The 22022-nt window shown below is 44.0% G+C and overlaps 1 protein-coding gene and 1 long non-coding RNA gene across 6 annotated transcripts; both read left to right on the top strand.

Annotated features, from left to right (window-relative positions):
• Positions 1-6202: 6202 nt before the first annotated feature.
• Positions 6203-11806, top strand: LOC110488837 (reticulon-4 receptor-like 2). Its single transcript, XM_021561258.2, has 4 exons — positions 6203-6363; positions 8144-8367; positions 8574-8807; positions 9001-11806. Exons 1-4 carry the CDS (start codon positions 6306-6308, stop codon positions 9871-9873), a joined length of 1389 nt encoding a protein of 462 aa, XP_021416933.1. The 5' UTR covers positions 6203-6305; the 3' UTR covers positions 9874-11806.
• Positions 11807-15933: 4127 nt separating this feature from the next.
• On the top strand, positions 15934-21940 carry LOC110488836. Of its 5 annotated transcripts, none has more exons than XR_002468488.2 (7): positions 15949-15967; positions 16438-16590; positions 16832-17630; positions 20335-20473; positions 20738-20880; positions 21071-21188; positions 21397-21940. It is a non-coding gene; the product is annotated as an uncharacterized LOC110488836 (long non-coding RNA). The 5 variants fall into 5 exon arrangements; XR_002468489.2 differs by having other exon boundaries at positions 15953-15967; positions 17060-17630; XR_002468490.2 differs by lacking the exon at positions 16438-16590 and having other exon boundaries at positions 15934-15967; positions 17060-17630.
• The last annotated feature ends 82 nt before the right edge of the window (positions 21941-22022 follow it).

Below are 22022 nucleotides of genomic sequence, written 5' to 3'. Positions count from 1 at the left end.
ATATGGAATTGTTGTTCAATTTAAATGTTTGAATTTGAAATTATTTGTGATGGGATGAAATGTGATTTTAGCTTCTAAAATGTGAGATTTGGATTTTCATAAGATAGGGCTGCTCAATCAGTGGCCCTCCCCTGTGAAGGGACAAGGGCTATAAAACTTTTCAAACACACCTCTCCCTTCCTCCTCTCCCTTCCTATATAAGCCTTTGACAACAACATAACTTCCTGTTCTGATGAGGTAGGATGACAATCCTATGTCAGAATGGTTCAGAAAATAACTACAGGATGAAGCCAACATCAGCAGGAGCTTTGGTCGCGAATGGTATGAACTTTGAACTCTTATTCACTACAGAAGTGATACCTCCTAGCTGTTGAGTTAGCGACCGCAGCTGCAAACGCAGGTTAGGAAGGAACAGACAGAGTATCCCGTCTATCACACAACAACGTCACTACAACGTATCCAATTGACAACCAGAGACATTCTTCAAAGGACAGAGGACTCGGTTTGGCAACACGGCCTTCCATCTACCACCAACCTACTGAAGCGCAGCTCAGAGTGAATATTTATTGCATTTTCCTTTTCCAAATGGGCGGTAATTTAGAATGCATAAGATACTGTATTTACGATAGCACAGCTTCGACTTTCTTCCGGTCTTCCCGCTCTTTCACTCAACCCAGCCCCTTTTCCTTTGTGTAACAAGCTGTCATATCTGTTCCGCCCGCTAGGGACGTTTTCCTTTATGACGTCATTTGTAATCAAGTTATGATTTAATTATGTGTATGTGTGATTAGTTAGGTATTTAGTAAATAAATGATTAAACCCAATATTGTATTGCTGATTCAAATTGTTAGCCAGGGTTCTTGCAGATAACCAAGAATTTACAACTTTCAGATAAGACTGAAGTAAGATGAAGATTAATGTTGACTGCTATGGATGTAAAATATTACTAGGTCTTTAAGAGTTTATTCGGAAGATAACAGCTCTATAAATATTATTTTGTGGTGCCCGACTCTCTAGTTAATTACATTTATATGATTAGCTCAATCAGGTGATATTAATTACGGATAAATTATTTTATAGAATAGCATGTCATATCACATAATCCGGCATAGCCAAAGACACGACAATGTGTCCATGCCTGATTTTGTGTAGGTGCTGGCTATGGGGGTCGGTGCAAGTGTGTAGGGGTGCGTGAGTGTTTTCGAGGAGGGATGGGTTGGCATGTGACAGGAGGACAAATCTTTTCAATATGTTGTGTTTACACCAGATCACATGTTAGTGTACCAGAGCAGAGAGAGGGATTTGAGAGAGAGGAGGGAGAGCAGAGAAAGAAAGAAAGTTGTAGTGAAGGCTTGTGATCTTTGACTACTTCAATAGATCATCGACAGAATACTAACACACACACACATATACACACACACATACTGCCTCATGACCAATGTAGGGGTGCGTGATGAAGGGAGGGGGGCACACAGAGCCACCCTCAGTCAGCTGTGCAATCGGCTTCTCACTCCCCCCATCCCTCCCCTCTCCACCCCTCTCCAACCCCTCTCCACTCCTTACCAACTCTCCACGGCCACCCATGGTGACCACTGGTGCCAGCTCACAGAGCTGACTACCACCCCCAAAGCTTAGAGGCTCAAGGAACATTGTGCACTAACACACACATAGCAGATTGCTAGCTGGTTAATTGATCACCATATATTTTAAGTTGTGACCAAGGTTTAGGTAGTGTGATTGTTATGCAAAAGATCCTAGGTGCACACAGACAAACACTCACACAAACAAACAAACAAACAAACACACACACACACACACACACACAAACACACACACACACACACACACACACACACACACACACACAAAGATGTCATCTGCGAATGAATGATGTCATATGCTATTACACAGCTTGTGGAGCTGACCTTCTCCTGAGTAGCAATTGTTATTGTTCTGTGCCGTTACCTCTGTGTTGCCATCAGGAACAGACTGTGTGCATCATGCTGCTGGATATGGAACAGCGTTGACCCAAGTCATGGCGGGAGAGGACTCAGTTCTGACTCAACCCACCCCCAAAACATGTCTTAACCATGCACACACATGCTACATAAAATCCCTACCAAACCACCCCCCTCCTCCACCCACTGAAATGTACCTTAGAAAGCACACAGACTGCGCACGCATGCACAAACAGACACACACAGACACACACAAATTGAGTAGTGTTCTGTCCATTTACTAAGGAGATCCAGACTCAGGTTAGGCCCTACTTTTGGACACTTTCTTCTTTGGTTGTAATTTCACAAATCAATAACCTAATCCAAAACTAATATCAAGCAAAACCTGACTAATTCATCTGATTCTACACTCAAAAAAAAGGCTGGGTTAAAAACAACCCAATTTGAGTTCATTGGTAACACAGGCTGGGTAAATATTGGACAGAATACATGCTGGGTTATTTTGACCCAGCCTGTTGGGTTGCATGAATAACCCAAACTGGTGGGTTGATGAGATTACCCACATATGGGATAATTTAACCATCAGTTGGTTATTTTTTACTTTCATGCTGGCTTGACCTAGCAGCTGGGTCATTGTATTATTTGTAGGAGGTGTGGATTATTAGGGGTGTGGCTTTCTGATATATTTTATTGACCACCCGTGAGAGTAAATGTCATTCCTGTTGATCATGTTGAGTTTATATGCTGCAATTGATTTTTATTGATTTTTATTCCCTGCATTTTTTTGCATTTGACACATATTGCTAGAATATTATGATTTTTTTTATTACATATTATAATAAAGTGGTATCTATCCCAACAATATGATTAGCATAGGCTTTTAGGGAGGCTACAAAATTACAAACCAACTAAGTGACCCAATGCCTGCAACCCAACAGTTGGGTCAACCAAACAACCTAACATCTTTTAGAGTGTAGTCTGAGACAGAATGTCCATTCTAACGGTACAAAAATAAACCAGTCAGTCTTGCGTGTAACGACACGTGAATGGATGTTTTGACAACATTTTCTTCAGGACATCCGCACACTGAAAGGTCTAGCAACTTCAGACTTTTGAAGTATGAATCCATCTAGCCCAGGGATGGGTAACGGGCGCCCGCTGCCCCCCTTTTGTAGGCCCAAGGATTAAACTAAATAAATACAGATCCAGTCAAAAGTTTGGACACAGCTACTCCTTCAAGGGTTTTTCTTTATTTGTACTATTTTCTGCATTGTAGAATAATAGTGAAGACATCGAAACTACCCAAAAAGTGTTGAACAAATCAAAAGCAGCTTTTCACACTCTTGGCATTCTCTCAACCAGCTTCATGAGGTAGTCACCTGGAATGCATTTCAATTAACACGTGTGCCTTGTTCAAAGTTAATTTGTGGAATTTCTATCTTTCTTAATGGGTTTGAGCCAATCAGCTGTGTTGTGACAAGGTAGGGTGGTATACAGAAGATAGCCCTATTTGGTAAAAGACCAAGTCCATATTATGGCAAGAACAGCTCAAATAAGCAAAGAGAAATGAAAGTCCATCATTACTTAAGACATGAAGGTCAAGAAATATGGAAAATTTCAAGACCTTTGAAAGTTTCTTCAAATGCAGTCTCAAAAACAATCAAGCACTATGATGAAACTGGCTCTCATGACGACTGCCACAGGAAAGGAAGACCCAGAGTTAAATATGCTGCAGAAGATAAATTCATTAAAGTTAACTGCACCTCAGATTGCAGCCCAAATAAATGTTTTGCAGAGTTCAAGTAACAGACACATCTCAACATCAACTGTTCAGAGGAGACTGTGTGAATCAGGCCTTCATGGTCGAATTGCATCAAATAAACCACTACTAAAGGACACCAATAAGAAGAAGAGACTTGCTTGGGCCAAGAAACACAAGCAATGGACAATAAACTGTGGAAATCTGTTCTTTGGTCTGATGAGTCCAAATTTGAGATTTTTGGTTCCAACCTCCGTGTCTTTGTGAGATGCAAAGTAGATGCACAGATGATCTCTGCATGTGTGGTTCCCACCATGAAGCATGGAGGAGGAGGTTTGAAGAATCTAAAATCTAAAATATATTTAGATTTGTTTAACACTTTTGTCAGCGTCGTGTGTATAGGTGGCAGGGAAGTCAGGCGCAGGAGAGTCAAAATGGAGTGTAAATGGAGTCTTTTAATAAATGTCCACGGAACATGCTCCATAACACTAAAAGTACAGACATGAACAAACATGGGTACGAGGACCCGTCGTGCACCAACACAACAATAAACAACACTGACAATAAAACAATCTCTGACAAAGACATGAGGGGAAACAGAGGGTTAAATACACAACAGGTAAATTAATGGGATTGAAAACAGGCGTGTGGGAAGACAAGACAAAACCAACGGAAAATAAAAAATGGATCAATGATAGCTAGAAGACCGGTGACGTTGAACGCCGAGCACCGCCCGCACAAGGAGAGGCAACGACTTCGGGAGAAGTCGTGACAACTTTTTTGGTTACTACATGATTCCATGTGTGTTATTTAATAGGTTTGATATCTTCACTATTGTTCTACAATATACAAAATAGTACAAATAAAGAAAAACCTTGAATGAGTAGGTGTGTCCAAACTTATGAATGGTACTCTATATATTTGTTAAGAAAGTCAGTGCGGTCGCAATTGTTGAGAGTTAGAATAACAGAATACACAAGATGCAATTTGGAAATGTGGTTGAGCATCAGCAGTTAATTGTTATATCAGTCATTGATTGTCACTCAATTAGCCCATGTCAGCTAACATTTTTAAGATTGGTAAATTAGTCAAGCCAGCTATCAAACATTCTCTCTGTCCTATAGAAAAATGTGCACAATTGCAGCAAACTTGCTTTAAAACAGTAATATTTTCTTTTTGCCCCATGGCAAAATGTGTAGGCCTACAGTCGCAGGAAATTAACTCTGAAACAGACATTTTGTCTCTCCCCTGTCAAGAAAATGTTTTACTCGCAATGTGGGAGCCAAAGGCAAGGGCGTATGAATGTGACCCGCAGACTCACGAGCCACTGCAGCCCCTCATGATGAGTTCAGATTTGTTGTGGCCCCTACTCCAATCAAAGTTGCCCATCCCTGATCTAGTCTTTTACACAATAACACACTTATTAATAAGGTCGATGAAAATGTGTGGTTAAATCCCAAGGAAAAACGGCCTGTGGGCTGTGGTGCCTTTAGGGGCATCAGGGTAGAATACTTGAAACGGTATAGACTATTGTGTAAAAGGTTAAGAATGTTTGATGTAGGCCTATAACACACGCATGATCAAGACATACTAGTATTGGCTGTAGAGCGACGATATATACTGTACATTTGAGATGATGAGGTAGGCTTAACTAACTGCCTCATTCCTGCATAGTAGTTGACGTCCACGATGCCCTCTCTCATCTCACAGGTAGGCTACTATATCTCTTTAAGTAAAGACAAAATACTTTATTAAGATATTCTCAATCGCATGCCATCGAACTCGCGATCGGCATTTGAAACAATAACAAAGCGAAAGCCCCGCCACTGTTTCTGTAAAAAAGCTGAGTTATGGGCCTGGAGAAATGTAACCACTCTCAAATGCAAATACAGAGCTATGGATGCAAGGACTAATCATCCAAGAACATGCTATCAAAATGTTCGTTTTAACCATGTTTCCAGGCTATAGCTTGTTTGTTTATATTTGCTTTATTTACAAACGTTGGAGAAAAAAACAAGCTTATATTTGGGGTTCTGATGTGGTACAACAGTTGAACTAAGCTCATGAGACATTTATTTAAAATGTATATTATTCAAGAATCAATGGGTACATATCATAAATGTATAAGTCCAAAAATGGATGTAGCGACTACAGATTGATGCTTTAAATGAGCAAAAGTTATTTGTTTATAAGCCAAATGCTCCTTTCCCACCTGCTTATCCTCCTCCAATCCCCCTCTGTGATCCAAACTCACACCGCGCCGAGCTCCCTCAACGCACGCACGCATACACATACACACGCACTCCACAGTGAGCGTCCTCTCCTTTCCAGTCGCTTCCTCTGAGCAACTCTCTCATCCACCCCATCCCCTCTCATTCGCCCGCGCGAATCTGACCCATACAGGGTGACGTATGAGAGATTCCGCCGCAGTCCACAGCCGTGGGCGCGAGCTCATCAAGTATAAATCCCGGGAATTCTGCTCGTCACTCACTCAGTCTCACCGACTCCGTTACCAGAGCTGAACTTCAGCGGAGATAGCAGGCACTTTCTCAGCGCTCAGGCTAACTCGCTGTCGGCTTTGGTTCGAGATGGAAACTCTCTCGACTGCACGGAGGTCTTGGAGCTCCAACATCCACAACTTCAAAAGTGAGTTGACTTCAGTTCATAGGCTACAGGCTTGACTAGGTTATTATTATTTTTGTTGTTGTAGTCTTGATGTTGTTGGTGGTACTGGGGATGAGGAGGGTGATGTCCTAAGATATGATTTACAGTGAATCACTGTTTTATGTATTTTTTTGTATTTATTAGGATCCCCGTAGCTTTGCTGAAGCAGCAGCTACTCGTCCTGGGGTCCACACAAAACATGAAACATGAGATAATACAGAACAGCAATAGACAAGAACGTCTCAAGTACTGAACTACTCAGTTGATTTCGTTCAGAGTTAGGTGCGTAAACAGATGTATGCCCGTGCTTGCATGCATACACATCTAGGCTACTGTATCTAGGCTCACGTTTTCAAAGACGTTGTTGGCTTCCTGAAGTATACATCTGTCTCTTGCAAACAAGATGCCACTTAAAACCTATATCATTTTCAGTCTCCATCCACCTCAACATTATAAAGCAAAAACAAATTTGGAAATTGTTCATGTTGAGCACACCTACTAAACAAACAACAACAAACAGCACATTTGTAAATTGTTCATGTTGCGCACACGCGCGGAGATTGTTCATGCTGCGCACACCTACTAAACAAGTCCTCTCCACGTCCCGTGCGCGCGCAGTTAACGAGCTATGTCGTTACCGGGTTCGCGTAAGAAAGGTGAGGTCGTTGGAACATTTGAGGGGGTAGCTGAATGGGCACGCGATACTTTTTTTCATGCGAGTTTTTCTTTGTGCCCCGTTATCCGAGCTTGCCAAACCGCCTCTGAATAATCCATGTGCAGAGAGAAACCGAGCCGGGTCCGGTTACCTTGTTTTACGCTTGTCCATACTCTGTAACCTCTTCGTGAGCCAACCTTTTTGTGAAGTTGGCTCGTGAATTTAGGCTACTAGGGTAAATCTTGTTTAGCCCTTGTGTGGCTCGTGTGATAGAACTTGATAGCACTTCGAACCAGAGGTGAAGAAGATTGGTTTTACGCTCATTCAGCTATTTAGTCTGGGATAAATGTTGAATGAAGTTACCAGAATTATAAACCTGTACTCCCACTGGGCAAAAACTGGCTGAGTCAACATTGTTTCCTCGTCATTTCAACCAACAAAAATATATGTGTTGACGTTGAATCAACGTGGAAAAATGGTTGGATTTGAAAAAAGTCATCAATGTTAGGGAATTTCATCTTTTTTTCATCCAACTCTTATCCTAAATCCAATGACATGGTGGTTGGTTGATTTCATTTTGAATTCACATTATTTGACAACTCAACCAAATGTAAATCAAAACTAGAAGTTAAACTGGTCTATGCCCAATAGGCTGACTAGCCTATGTAACATGATCAGGTAGAGATGAATAGGAGGGTGATTTGTATAATGTCATGTATTATGAATGAGTGCGACTGGCCTATTAGTCAGACTTGAGATCATGGCATCAATCTTGGCTTTTGCGTCATATCCGAGATTGAGATCATCAATCTTGGCTTTTGCGTCATATCCGAGATTGAGATCATCAATCTTGGCTTTTGCGTCATATCCGAGATTGAGATCATCAATCTTGGCTTTTGCGTCATATCCGTGTCCATCAACAACTTTCTGCACCACTCGACTGGACAGCTCCAAGTGCTGAAAACAGCTCTGCATCCCTTGTCCTCTTTCTCTTTTTCACTCCTTCTTTTTCTGGTTGTCTTTACTGTACTATTCATCTGCTAGTTGTTATAATGTTCCATTATTTTAATCTATGTCTCTTTCTCTGTGTGTGTGTGTATGTTTCAGGTGGGCTCACCCTATGGCTGGTGTGGTTGGTGGCGGTGAAGCCGAGTGGGGCGGGGACTTGTCCAAGGCTGTGTGTGTGTTACCCGTCACCCATGACGGTAAGCTGCCAGTCTCAGAACTTCACCACCGTGCCTTCCGGAGTTCCCTATGACTCCCAGCGCGTCTTTCTGCAGAACAACCGCATCACCGAGCTCAGAGCAGATTCTTTTGGCTTCGAGACACAGGTTAGAATGTGTGTGTTTTTGTGTAGGTTATTCTTTAATGAACTATAATTGTTTTTGTGGATTGATATTGCATAGTTTTGCATTTAAATGTAGTATTTTGCTTAGTATTTGAGCTCTGTGTGTTCGTATTGGAGCTGTGTCCTTTCTCAGATGTGTAACGATCACTTTCTATATACCTCTTCCCTTTTCAACCCCTCCCCCTATAGGTTCTCTGGCTCTACTCCAATAACATCACATTGATTGAGGCTGGAGCCTTCAGCAACCTGAGGGTTCTAGAAGAGCTGGACCTTGGTGACAACCCATCGCTACGGCGACTGGAGGGTGGAGCGTTCCGGGGACTGGAGAAGCTGCAGAGCCTGCACATGCATCGCTGCAAGCTGGCCGCTCTCCCCCACGACCTCTTCCTCAAGCTCTACAGCCTGCAGTTCCTCTACCTGCAGGTATGGATACACATACTCGTATAACTCTCTCACACACACACACACACACACACACACACACACACACACACACACACACACACACACACACACACACACACACACACACACACACACACACACACACACACACACACACACACACACACACACACACACACACACACACTGACATTGTCCTTCCTCCTTACAGGAGAACCAGCTGCACTTCATCCAGGACGACCTCTTCTCCGACCTGGTCAACCTGAACCACCTCTTCCTGCACGGCAACCGCATCCGCACGCTGTCCGAGAACGCGTTCCACGGCCTGGTTAACCTGGACCGCCTCCTGCTCCACGACAACCGAATCCGGCAGGTGAACCGCCGTGCTTTCCGCGACCTGGGCCGTCTGACCATCCTCTACCTGTTCAACAACTCCCTGGCAGAGCTTCCGGGCCAGGCCATGAAAGATGCTGTGGCAGTCCAGTTCCTCCGCCTCAATGGGAACCCCTGGTCCTGCGGCTGTGAGGCCCGCCCCCTGTGGGAGTGGTTCCGTACAGCTCGCATCTCCTCCTCCGAGCTGATGTGCACTTCCCCCTCCCCCCGCCGCGGACAGGACCTGCGCTTCCTTCGAGAGATGGACTTTGCCCTCTGCCCCCTCCCCGACCCTGGGTCACTGGCCGGCACCACCACGACCACCTTCAGCACCAAGACAAGATGGTGGTTCTCCAAGCACAAGCCTGTGGCTTCGTCCAAAGGAATCTTCCAGAAGAGCTCCGAAACGGTCAAGGCGCACCCCTTCTCCTCGGTCAAGCCCAACCAGCCCTCCAACCCTTCCTCCAACTCCTTCTTCTCTAAGTACGAGCTTGCGGAGGAGGAGGTGAACCTGCCCAAGGTGGACCAGGAGGAGTACTGGGCCAACTACGGGAACGAAGATGCCTCCGTGCGCTGCTTCGAGCTTGAGTGTCCGCCCGGCTACGACACCCCGGTCCTCCTGCCCTCCTCCTCCTTCTCCCCCACTCAGTCTTTCATCCCTCTCCTCTCCCTTTCTGTGCTAACTCTCTGCCTCCACCTTCTCTTTGGCTGAACAGCCCTGTCAGCTTCTCTTTTTCTCCAACTCTATTTCTCCAACTCCTTTCTCTTTCTCCTCTGCACACCTGGATCTTGATTCCTTTCAGTTTCCCCCCTGGCCCCCAGGGGGCGGTACACTGATGTAGGAGCGGGCAGGCAGGCAGGCAGTAGGGAACTGCTCTCAGGAGTACAGGTGAGATGCAGTGTAGGACACCATTTGATTGGAGGGCACCGCTGCTGCTGATAGGGCTGAGCTCATTTTTCACTGAGATGACATCACAGCAGCAGGTTCTGTCGCCATTGACAGCACGATAGTGTGGCCAGCTTACGCAAGTTCCAATCACTACTGCTTCTACCGTACTAACACACCACACACCAATACATCCATACATTTAGTACCACACCATAGCGCTGCATTCAATTCATACCACTCAGTAAGCTGGTGGCATTTTCAGGAATTTTATCACCATAACTACTAGTTTATATTCGCAGCGAACAACGCAGGCGTTGTGACACTGGCTATTTTGTATGGCGTCAAAACGCTCACCATTGTCAACCACTGCGTGCCAGTCCTGCTAAGAAAAGATTTTCAAAAGCAACACTTTCCTTTGGCTTCATCTTTGTCACTGACCTTTCAACCTTCACCTCTCTACCTGAGAGACCAGGGACACCAGAGTGCTGCTCCTACAGGGCTACCGCAGCAGGAGACAGAGAACACGGAGGGTATCTCATAGAGGGAATAGCAGGAAGACAAGAATACTTATGGACAAATACTGCAGTGAGACATCTGTCACTGAAATGGTAAAGGAGAGGTGGATAGATGTGAAGTAAAGGATGTGAGCGTGTTATGTAACAGGTATAGGACAGAAAGGAAAATACAAGACTTTCAAGGATGCTGGCAAGCAAGAGACGGGATAAAAGAGAGAGAGTGTGAGAGTGATAGGATTAAGAGTTGTTACGACATACAACAGACATCAGGCCAGGTCAGAGTGCCAGTAAGGGAGTGAAAATGAGGGTGCCTCTCTCCATCTCCCAACATTTGACATGTAATCTATTTTTCCTGTCAACACCATCAATAAAAACCACACTGTAAATATCTCACACGAACTCTGTAGGTAGTGATACACTTGTGACACTAGATAGCTACATACATGACACTGCTGTGTAGTTTATTGTATGAAGCCCATGCTTCAACATTCTTCAGGTTTTCTAGTTTTTCTTTCTCTTTTTCCATTGGTGATTGTTGCCATGAGCAACACCCTCATGTTTATTAGTAAAGATTGAGGAGATTTGAAAAGATATATGGAAATCTTTCCCTTCAATAGTCCGTCTCTACCTCTTGTTTCCAAGTCTGTCGTTCCCCTCGTGACCACAGTGTGTGTCTCGCTCTGTGTTAATGTGAGATGCACACAGAAGGACGGTATACTGGGAAGAACCTATAGCCCATTATGGTGACTGAAGCCCGGGTCTAGCAGGTTTGATCCAGTCCAAAGGAGTGACAGTGTCCTGCTGCGGGTCAGCACCAGATAAGGAGTGCCCCAGTCATTCCTTTAATGTGTGTGTGTTTGTCAGTAGCCTCTCGTGCTAAAAGTCGTTTAACAATCCCTCTCGTTAGCAAGCTGTGCTATTTAAATAAGTCTGACTCTAAGAGGATTCCACTGGGAGCAGAAGACACAGCTGTTTGATTCCAGATCTAACGCACGCACACACACACACACACACACACTCCCGACAGCAGGTGCATGGCTGAATGTACATCTCTGTCAAATCAAATGCAAACTCAACCAGGTAATAATGAGTGTCGGGGCATTTCTGTTTGTCACTCCCCATGTGCCACTCCCTCTCCTCCCCTGACCATGTGGTTGAATGGAATATGAAGGAAACTGTGATAATGTTGCACATTTTCTTTTCAATGGAAGCTGTGAATAAACATTTTCTTGGTTTTACTAAAACGGAACCGTGTGGGAGTCTCTCTTTCTCTGGCTTTCCTCCAAAAGGTCAAATCGCTAAGGAGAAAACACAGTACAACACCACTGTATAATAAAACACCAGAAACACACACTTACAGCCTTAGCTGCATTACAGGTCCCTATCAAGGTGTAGTGTCTAGAGCAGGGATTGGCAAATGAGCAACTTTCTATAGAAAGTCAGCCAGGGTCTTTACTGTTGAGGGTTATAATAGTAGAATACACAAGGTGCTACTTGGAAATGTGGTTGTGCATGAGCTTTTTATTGTCAGTCACTGACTCACTCAATTAACCCATGTTAGCTAGCATGGTTAAGATTGGTCAATTAGTCTAGTCAGCCATCTAAACTTGTATTTATCATGGTGACATTACTTGGGGTGGGGGGGGGCATTGATGTTGTTAGTCACTCAGATTTCTCTCCACTCCATAGCAAAATTAGTAGAATTGCATGAATTTAGTTATAAAATGGCAAATCTCTCCACCCAATGGCAAAATGTGTAGAATTGCAGCAAACCTGCTTTAAAATGGTCATATTTGTTCTACACCCCATGGCAAAATGTGTAGAATTACAGGAAATGAACTCTAAAGAATGTTCCTTCGCTGTCAAGAAAATGTTTTGCTTGGAAGGTGGGGGGGGGGGGGGGGGGGGGGGCAACAAAATGTCACTTAGGGCCCCAAAAAGGCTATGGCCAGTGCTGACTGCTTGTTTGGGTATGAATGTGGGTATGCAGACCCACTATTCACTGCAGCCCCTCATTATGAGTTCAGATTTTTTTGTGGCCCCCACCCCTATCAAAGTTGCCCATCCCTGATCTAGAAGGATAGAATCTAAAGTGGTCGAATAGGGAACAAAGAAGAAGAAATGACGGGGATAATGTGAAATGATTATAGAAGGATGAAGAGACATTTTAAATAGACACGGACCGTTCTCTTTGGTCTTTGGATGTTGTAACATACATTTCCAAAACGTCTCACAGAGGTTTGACGTATTTGGTTGCTCACTCCGTGACAGATGGTTTTCGCTGAGACTGAGAAGGTCAAAAGTCTTAATTATGGCCTCATTTAAAGTCTTAATTATGGCCTCATTTAAAGTCTTAATTATGGCCTCATTTAAAGTCTTAATTATGGCCTCATTTAAAGTCTTAATTATGGCCTCATTTAAAGTCTTAATTATGGCCTCATTTAAAGTCTTAATCTGCTGCTTTTAAACCCCTCAAGCTCTTTTTATTGAGTTTGGAGTGTGTGTGTGTGTGTGTGTGAGAGAGATTTGAACTGCATTCTCACATCTTGATCACCTCCTTATTTGCTCTGTTACCAGCTAAATGATGATACATTGGGAAATGTGGTTGTCTTGGGGCAGGGGGGGGGGGGGTTGTGAGTCAGGGGTGACCGTGTCAGAGGTGATGGGATAGGGTGAAAGAGTGACATTTAGCACCAGAATTAATCCTCCCCTTCAACAGATTGACACTTGAATGATGCAGATACAGATGGACAAACAAACACGCACAGAAACACGCATGTACACGCATGTATACATGCACACAGAACTTTTTGTCTAGCATTAGGGGTTCAAATCATTTAGATGTTAGTTTCCTAGCTGTCGCACTCTCTTTTTCCGTCCAAGTCTCCCTCTCTACAGGATATATACAGGTACAGCTCATCACATCTCAGCTTCTTCTCACCCTTCCCTCCCTCTTTCTCTCTCAACTTCTCTCCTTCCTCTCTCTGATGACAACTCACTCCCTCAATTTGGTCTCACTATACATCAGTCATCATCACACGTATGTTGTCTTCTCTGACCCCTCCCTCTCTCATTACTTTCCATTTCTTTCTTATCAAATCTTTCCATACCTGCACTCGTTCCACAAAGGAGAGCACAGGTTCATAACATGTTTATTGAAGTGTTATAATATGTCATGATCGCATCATCTGTATGTTTTTATAATGTGTCCATGCACTCTGCAGGTGTCTGTTTGGAGCTCATTAGCACTAACTCTGCTCTAGGAACATAGAGAGACCATTAGCAGGCAATAGACTTTGATGCGTGTGTGCCGCAGAGCGCCTACTCATATTCAGTTGCTCTCTCTCTCTTTCATGTCTCTTTCTTCTTCTGCTCTTTTGTCTAGTTGTCAGTCTTTTTATGGTACTGCGAATCATTTTAAAACTATCAGTCAATCTGCCTTTATTTCATCCTTCATCCTTGTCACATTCTTCTCTCTCGCTCGCTCCCTCTTTCTATCCCCTCCTCCCTCCCTCTGTCTCTCGCTCGCTCACTCTCTCTCCCAGATGGCAGTGTTCGTCTTGGCTGCCCAGCTAGGCCCTCTGAGTCTGTTGTTGTGAGTTGGCGTGTCGTTGGCGTTGTTTGGTGACGTGTGTCTTCACACGGGTGTCTTATTCAACGAGCCCAAACCCAGCCACCCAATGACGTCAATGGGACCAGAGAGAAATACAGAGAGCTTAGGAGGGCAGTTATGAGGTTCAGAGAGGCTGAAATGTATTCATTCAATTCCAACTGGGTGGTTTTGTTGGTAAGCTGTATGGCTCACAGTGAGGCCCTGACCCCTCCATATATCTGCTGCCGTGTAACCACACTATCTACATTTGTATCTCCTATTCTTTGAAATATGGGAGTACGAAGTACTAAGTGCAGTATCAGGACACCCACTGCTAAAAAGAATGTGACCAACATCCATTATTGTAGCACAGGTGACCAGCCATTACATCCGCATGTGACCACTTCCACCTATTTACTATATCAGTGCAGGGTAATGTGAACCGTCAGGTCAGTGACCTCTCTCCAGACAGATCACCAAGTGGAAAGAAAGAAAGCGAGTGAGTGACAGAGGAATTCTGAGGTTTTTCCACCCCACAGGAGGCTGCCTGAACATGCTGTGACTGGCTGCCACGTCTTTGGATAGAGAGGATGAGGCTCTATGTAAATGACATTCAAATCCAGATACAATAACAACACAGTCAGTCTCAGTTCAGATAGTGCAGGTCTATGATGACGAAAGGGAGGAAGAGAGAAAAGAGGTGAGATGGAAGTGTGAAGATCTTCAGTGTATTTCTGGATCATAATCACTGGCATATCTTACGCACACATGAACTGTACGTAGGCATGCAAATGAGAATACACACACATACCCACATGTATAGCATGGTGGTGTGTGTCCGTCCCTAGGTATTGAACAACTTTTGGATCCGCTTTCTTTGCGTTTCTGTGGGCAGCATGCTTTTGTGTCTTGTGTGTGTCCTAGGCCTATACTCAAAAGGAGGATGGCGGTGGGAGGGGCTCGCTCCATCGTCCTGCGTCACATTGTGAGGCAAGAGGGTATCGAAGGATGGAGAAAGAGAAGAGGGTTCATCAGTTTGAGGCTCTGTACGCCCCTCTCCGGCTCATCTCAGAGCTAAAAATACAGACCCCCAGACGGCGAAGACAGACTGGGATCTGAGGAGAACACCGAGTGTGTGTGTGTTTGAGAGAAAGAAATAGTAGCCTGTGTGTGTTTGAGAGAGATAGAAAGAAAGTGTGGCTGTGACAGAGTGTGGGTCTGTGACTGTAAATGAGTCACGCTCACCTCGCCTCGGCTCTTTGTGAGAGTCCCTTCTTTTTTGGCACTCATGGAAGTGACGCTCTCGCTCTGAGACAGCCTTTGTTTGAGTAAGAATGGAAACGTGTTTGGCTCTGGGATTTGGGCTGCTATTCCTGTGATCTCATATTTACTCTCAATTTAGCAGAAAGACGACACGAACACACCCATCTGGTTCCCTCTATCATGTTTCTGTAGGCTTACCTCTATTCTCTTGTTTTGGATGCTCTCCACTCCTCAATATTTTTCCCAGACATGATCCTCTCCCCTGTGTTGCCAATCTGTGCACTTATATTCCTTTATAGATATTCAAAATATTTGCCAAATCCAATATCATTTTTGTGCCACCATATGTGTCAGCCAACTTCTATTTTAGGTGACAGAAGCACCTCCATGAATCTTAGCCGAAGTTCACAACCCCACTTTCGGGAATGGTTTTGTCTGCCATCAAAATGAACAACCCCGCAATGGAATAGCCCATTCCCATGCCCACAAAACGTACCGAAATTCGATCATTACGCAAGATCCACAGTAACGTCCTTTGCAAAAGCAGGTAACCCCTACAACATCAAAAGCTTTTAAAATCTAGATCATTCTTGAAATCGCACTGATGAAATGAGTTATACTGTAAGTGTCTTCGAATTACAAAATAACTTGCTAGACACTAAAGTAGAGACACAAAACTCCGAAATACATTATGACATGTAAGGACAGGTTAGCTTGCTAACTTCTACAGTAGCTAGCTAGCTAACTTAAAACACAAACGCCTGTAGCTAGCTATAAAAAAATATGTAAATACATGTAATGATGTATTGTCCCATACACCGGCTAGGTACATTGAAATTTGTTGTTTTACAGGGTCAGCCTTAGTATTACGGCGCCCCTATAGCAAATTAGGGGTACGTTGACAGATTTTTCACCTTCTCGGCTCTGGTATTCGAACCAGCGTCCTTTCGGTTACTGGTCCACCGCTCTAACTGCTAGACTACTATCTAGCTAACACCACTGCCTGCTGTTGTACAGGTTGCGGTTCAACGTGTAAGGCGAGCGCCAAGGTGGAGACAGAAGAGTAGACCATGGCAGTGGAGGGGAAGAGGGGTAAAAAAAAAAAAAAGAAGAAGAGGAAGACTACCCGGAGACTGTCACAGAGGGCCAGAGAGTGGTCATTCAACACTGGTGGGAACTGGAACTGAACCCACACGTACAAGACCCAATGTATTTGGGTGACAAGATGACAAAATATTAATTCTTTGGACCCAGTCTGTCAAATTGCATAATGTGGCATATGCATATAGCTTATTGTAATCTAACAACATTTACCCAGTTAACACAATTTAAAGTGCAAAGGGATAAGTTACATCTTTGCTGCAGAAAAGCATCAACAGTAAAACCTCACTTTTCCATTGTCTTTCTGCAGTAAAATCTGACGAGTTTACGGGTGTAAATGCCGAAGGTGTCAGAGTTGCCCTCCTGGCTGCCCGCCCAGATCTCATTGTGGTTCTGAACCCCCAGAATCCCCAGAGTAAAAGTTTTGAAGTGATGCTGGGGAGAAAGGGGAGTACTGTCTTCCAGGGATACACCTCTATGGGAAGTGTCTTTCTCTCCTAGGGTCTCATCTGTTGTCTAATTATTCCCTTTCCTACAGAGGTATGTCTGGTCGGGAATAAAGAAAGACCCACCTCGCAAGCTGAAGTTCCCTGAGCCTGAAGTTCTTGCCCTGGAGAAGGCACTGAAGACTGAATAAACATTTGAGGGAAGTATGCATAGGCACAATCTTAGTAGTTCCCACTGGACACAGATGTCTATTCAACAGTGGTTTAACAAAATGACATGGAAACAAGGTTGATTCAACCAGTGTAAGCTCAGGGGGTTGTCGTTCCGTGTCCAATTCAAATGACTAAATTCAAATCAGATTGACCCAAACTGTAATAGAAAGGAATCCATTGAAATAAACAGACTGGTTGAGAGGGTTTGGCTACTCAAGAGAGTAAACAGTGAGACCAAGAGAAAAACACTAAATTAAGGCAATCCACTTATTTGATTGGAATAAATATCCCATTAAAATGATTTGCTAAAATAGTGAATTCTCCCTCTTGTTCGTTGCAGCCAGTCAGCAAGGGTTTGTAGCAGCTGGATGCAGAATGATGAGGACTGACCAATGTGGTTGCACCCCAGTAATTCCTCTGATGAGACTGAGTCAAGCTCCTCTGGCCTGGGTACAAGGTTACATTAATGGTGTCTCTCACAGTCACACTTTTACAATATTGTTTGTATTATTCAATAACGTTAACATTTTTCATCTGCTTTTATGTTTGTCGATGAAGAATTAAAATTGTTTCTTTAACTTAAACAAGCCACCCAAGCCACACTTAAACAACACAATGTAACTCCAAGTCAAACACACTTCTGTGAAATCAAACTGTCCACTTAGGAAGCAACACTGATTGACAATACATTTCATCATGCTGTTGTGCAAATGGAATAGACAACAGGTGGAAATTATAGGCAATTAGCAAGACACCCCCAATAAAGGAGTGGTTCTGCAGGTGGTGACTACAGACCACTTCTCAGTTCCTATGCTTCCTGGCTGATGTTTTGGTCACTTTTGAATGCTGGCGGTGCTTTCACTCTAGTGGTAGCATGAGACGGAGTCTACAACCCACACAAGTGGCTCAGGTAGTGCAGCTCATCCAGGATGACACATCAATGCGAGCTGTGGCAATAAGGTTTGCTGTGTCTGTCAGCGTAGTGTCCAGAGCATGGAGGCGCTACCAGGAGACAGGCCAGTACATCAGGAGACGTGGAGGAGGCCGTAGGAGGGCAACAACCCAGCAGCAGGACCGCTACCTCCACCTTTGTGCAAGGAGGAACAGGAGGAGCACTGCCAGAGCCCTGCAAAATGACCTCCAGCAGGCCACAAATGTGCATGTGTCTGCTCAAACGTTCAGAAACAGACTCCATAAGGGTGGTATGAGGGCCCGACGTCCACAGGTGGGGGTTGTGCTTACAGCCCAACACCGTGTAGGACATTTGACATTTGCCAGAGAACACCAAGATTGGCAAATTCGCCACTGGCGCCCTGTGCTCTTCACAGATGAAAGCAGGTTCACACTGAGCACGTGACAGTCTGGAGACGCCGTGGAGAACGTTCTGCTGCCTGCAACAACCTCCAGCATGACCGGTTTGGCGGTGGGTCAGTAAAGGTGTGGGGTGGCATTTCTTTGGGGGGGCCCTCCATGTGCTCGCCAGAGGTAGCCTGACTGCCATTAGGTACCGAGATGAGATCCTCAGACCCCTTGTGAGACCATATGCTGGTGCGGTTGGCCCTGGGTTCCTCCTAATGCAAGACAATGCTAGACCTCATGTGGCTGGAGTGTGTCAGCAGTTCCTGCAAGAGGAAGGCATTGATGCTATGGACTGGCCCGCCCGTTCCCCAGACCTGAATCCAATTGAGCACATCTGGGACATCATGTCTCGCTCCATCCACCAATGTCACGTTGCACCACAGACTGTCCAGGAGTTGGCGGATGCTTTAGTCCAGGTCTTGGAGTAGATCCCTCAGGAGCCATCCGCCACCTCATCAGGAGCATGCCCAGGCGTTGTAGGGAGGTCATACAGGCACGTGAAGGCCACACACACTACTGAGCCTCATTTTGACTTGTTTTAAGGACATTACATCAAAGTTGGATCAGCCTGTAGTGTGGTTTTCCACTTTAATTTTGATCCAAACCTCCATGGGTTGATAAATTTGATTTCCATTGATAATTTGTGTGATTTTGTTGTCAGCACATTCAACTATGTAAAGAAAAAAGTATTTAATAAGAATATTTCATTCATTCAGATCTAGGATGTTTTATTTTAGTGTTCCCTTTATTTTTTTGAGCAGTTTATATACACATACACACTAAAGTTAACCCTAAATTTAGCAAAAAGAGGACAAACGTTTCCATCACTTCTGTATTTAGGATGTTATCGTATCTCCCAGATATACCCCTACATTTGTATTATTTATTTGATTCATGTCCTGTCAGTCTCTCTAGCACTGCTATGTTAAGCCCTACATGTGTGATGGCACCTACAGTGCATTCAGACCCCTTTTCCCACATTACAGCTTTATTCTAAAATTGATTAAACCTCCCTGACCAAGGCCCTTCTCCCCTGATTGCTCAGTTTGGCCGGGCGGCCAGCTCTAGGAAGAGTTTTGGTTGTTCCAAATGTCTTACATTTAAGAATGATGAGTCCACTGTGTTCTTGGACCTTCAATGCTGCAGACATTTTTGGTACCCTTCCCCAGATCTGTGCCTCGACACAATCCTTTGCCCTCATGGCTTGTTTTTTGTTTTTTCTGACATGTACTGTCAACTGTGGGACCTTAAATAGACAGGTGTGTGCCTTTCCAAATCATGTCCAATCAATTGAATTTACCACAGGTGGACAGGATGCACCTGAGCTCAATTTCGAGTCTCATAGCAAAGGGCCTGAATACTCATGTAAATACGATATTTCTGCTTTGTCGTTATGGGGTATTGTGTATAGATTGATGAGGGGCATTTTAGAATAAGGCTGTAACGTAGAACAATTTTGAATACTTTCTGAATGCACTGTAAATAGTTATTTATTGGCTGAAAATCTTAAATTGATCGCCCCTTTCAATTAATGGGTTTTTGTCGGCCAAAATGTTGAACCCCTTCGATTGAATTTTGGAATAGTCCATTACAAAAGAAGCGCCACATGCGCGCCGAAGTTTGATGTTACGCAAGCTGAATCAATATCAACAATGGCGGCTCGTTTTAAAACAGGTCGGGGGACAGCTTTTCCATTTGAGTATTTCCCTCATAACCAGTAGTAAGGAAGTAGCCTAATGATCGATGTGCCGTGATTATTTTATGAAAGTACTAACCATATATTTGTTCTGGACAGGTAGAGGATCGAAGCGCAAGGCAAACAACAAGGCAGAGACTGAGGAGGAGACTTTAGTCATCGAGCGAAAGCGGGGTAAAAGAGAGGAGGGGGAAACGGAGACTGCTACAGAGGGCCAGAGGGTGGTCATTGAACACTGGTGAGTACTGGAATATCCACAGGCACCCCCTAAAGAATATTCTCACACACACACACACACACACATCAATTTAGGTAAATGCATTGAGTCAGAGTTCCATATTCACATAACCTTATTCCCATCACCAAACAATTGCCTATCTTCTATCGGTACAATCTGGATAATCTCAATATACAGGAAAGGAACAGACCACTTAGAAGTCTTAGACAAATTGCCTCTGAAAATAAAAACTTGTAATAGTGAGTTGCAACTGTCATTCTGCAGTAAGAGCTGATACGTGTACAGACGGTGTGCTGAGGGGGTGCGAGATGCCCTCCTGGCTGCCCGCCCAGACCTCATCGTGGTTCTGAACCCCCAGAAACCCCGCAAGAAAAGCCTGGAGGTCACACTTGTGGAGGGAGGGAAAGGTGTGTTCCTCCAGGTCATGTTATGAACAATTCTACTCTCATGGGGCCTGTTTCCTGGACACAGAATTGTAATTTAAAATACAGATTAGGTGTCCGGGAATACAGAGCATATTGTTTAGCTTTGGCATGACACAGAGGCAACCAGAAGTTGTCCTTTTATTTTGTACTAAGCATTATTTCCTTCCTGTAGAGGTGTGCCTCTGGACAGGCATAAAGCTAGGCCCACCTGCCAGGCTGAAGTTCCCTGAGCCTGCCATTGTGGTTGCAGCCCTGGAGGAGGCACTGAAAAATTAAGAGACCCAGTGAAGGTCTGTATTTTGGACTGCCCTGATTTTTTTATTATTCAACCTTTATTTAACTAGGCAAGTCAGTTAAGAACAAATTCTTATTTACAATGATGGCCTACTGATAGATGGCTTTACATAACTCAACTATTATGATAATAACCACCTTTCCCAAATATTTTTTTTTGTAAACAATCTTAGTTTCTACTTTATTTATTCTTGTTGTTTCCAGCTGTTCCTCTAGGTTTTGGAAACTGGACGCAGAATGATGGGGACTGACCAACGGGGTTGCTCCCCAGTCTGTCCTCTGATGACCCAAGCGTCAAGCTCCTCTGGCCTGGATACATGGTGACATCTAGTGGTATCTATCTGAAGTGCAACACATTCCCTCTATTAGGTTACTGTACAGTGGTGGTTCACAAAATATTTTCAGTATACTGTCAGTGTATTCCCTGAGTATCACCTTAAAAAATAATCTGTCCATAATAATGACCACACTGACAAAGTGGCTTGATACTCACGCATTGAGTTGGCTTGTTTACACTGGGGGTTTACTCTTTAACCGTTTGGGAAACACTGGATAACAATATATTTGTTGCTGAGTATTCACTGGTCAATTTCCTATGTTTAGTCTCATGTGTTTTAATATTTTTTCTATGGAGAATAACATGTATGTTTCTATACTCTTCTGTCTCATTCTTTGTTTAGAAAAGTATGGAATATGTGCATAAAGTTTTGTGCCTGTCAAAAATAAATGTTCTACATTTTAAATCAACCTGATTCCATACTTTGTTGAAATTTTAACCAATATTTTCAATTTTATGATTTAACTACGCAATTGCAAACGCCAATTGGTTC

The sequence above is a fragment of the Oncorhynchus mykiss genome, chromosome 14, assembly GCF_013265735.2.
Source record: "Oncorhynchus mykiss isolate Arlee chromosome 14, USDA_OmykA_1.1, whole genome shotgun sequence".
In the NCBI taxonomy this organism is placed as follows: domain Eukaryota; kingdom Metazoa; phylum Chordata; class Actinopteri; order Salmoniformes; family Salmonidae; genus Oncorhynchus; species Oncorhynchus mykiss.
Note: the sequence above shows the minus strand (reverse complement) of the source record. Positions and strands in the feature narration are given on the sequence as shown.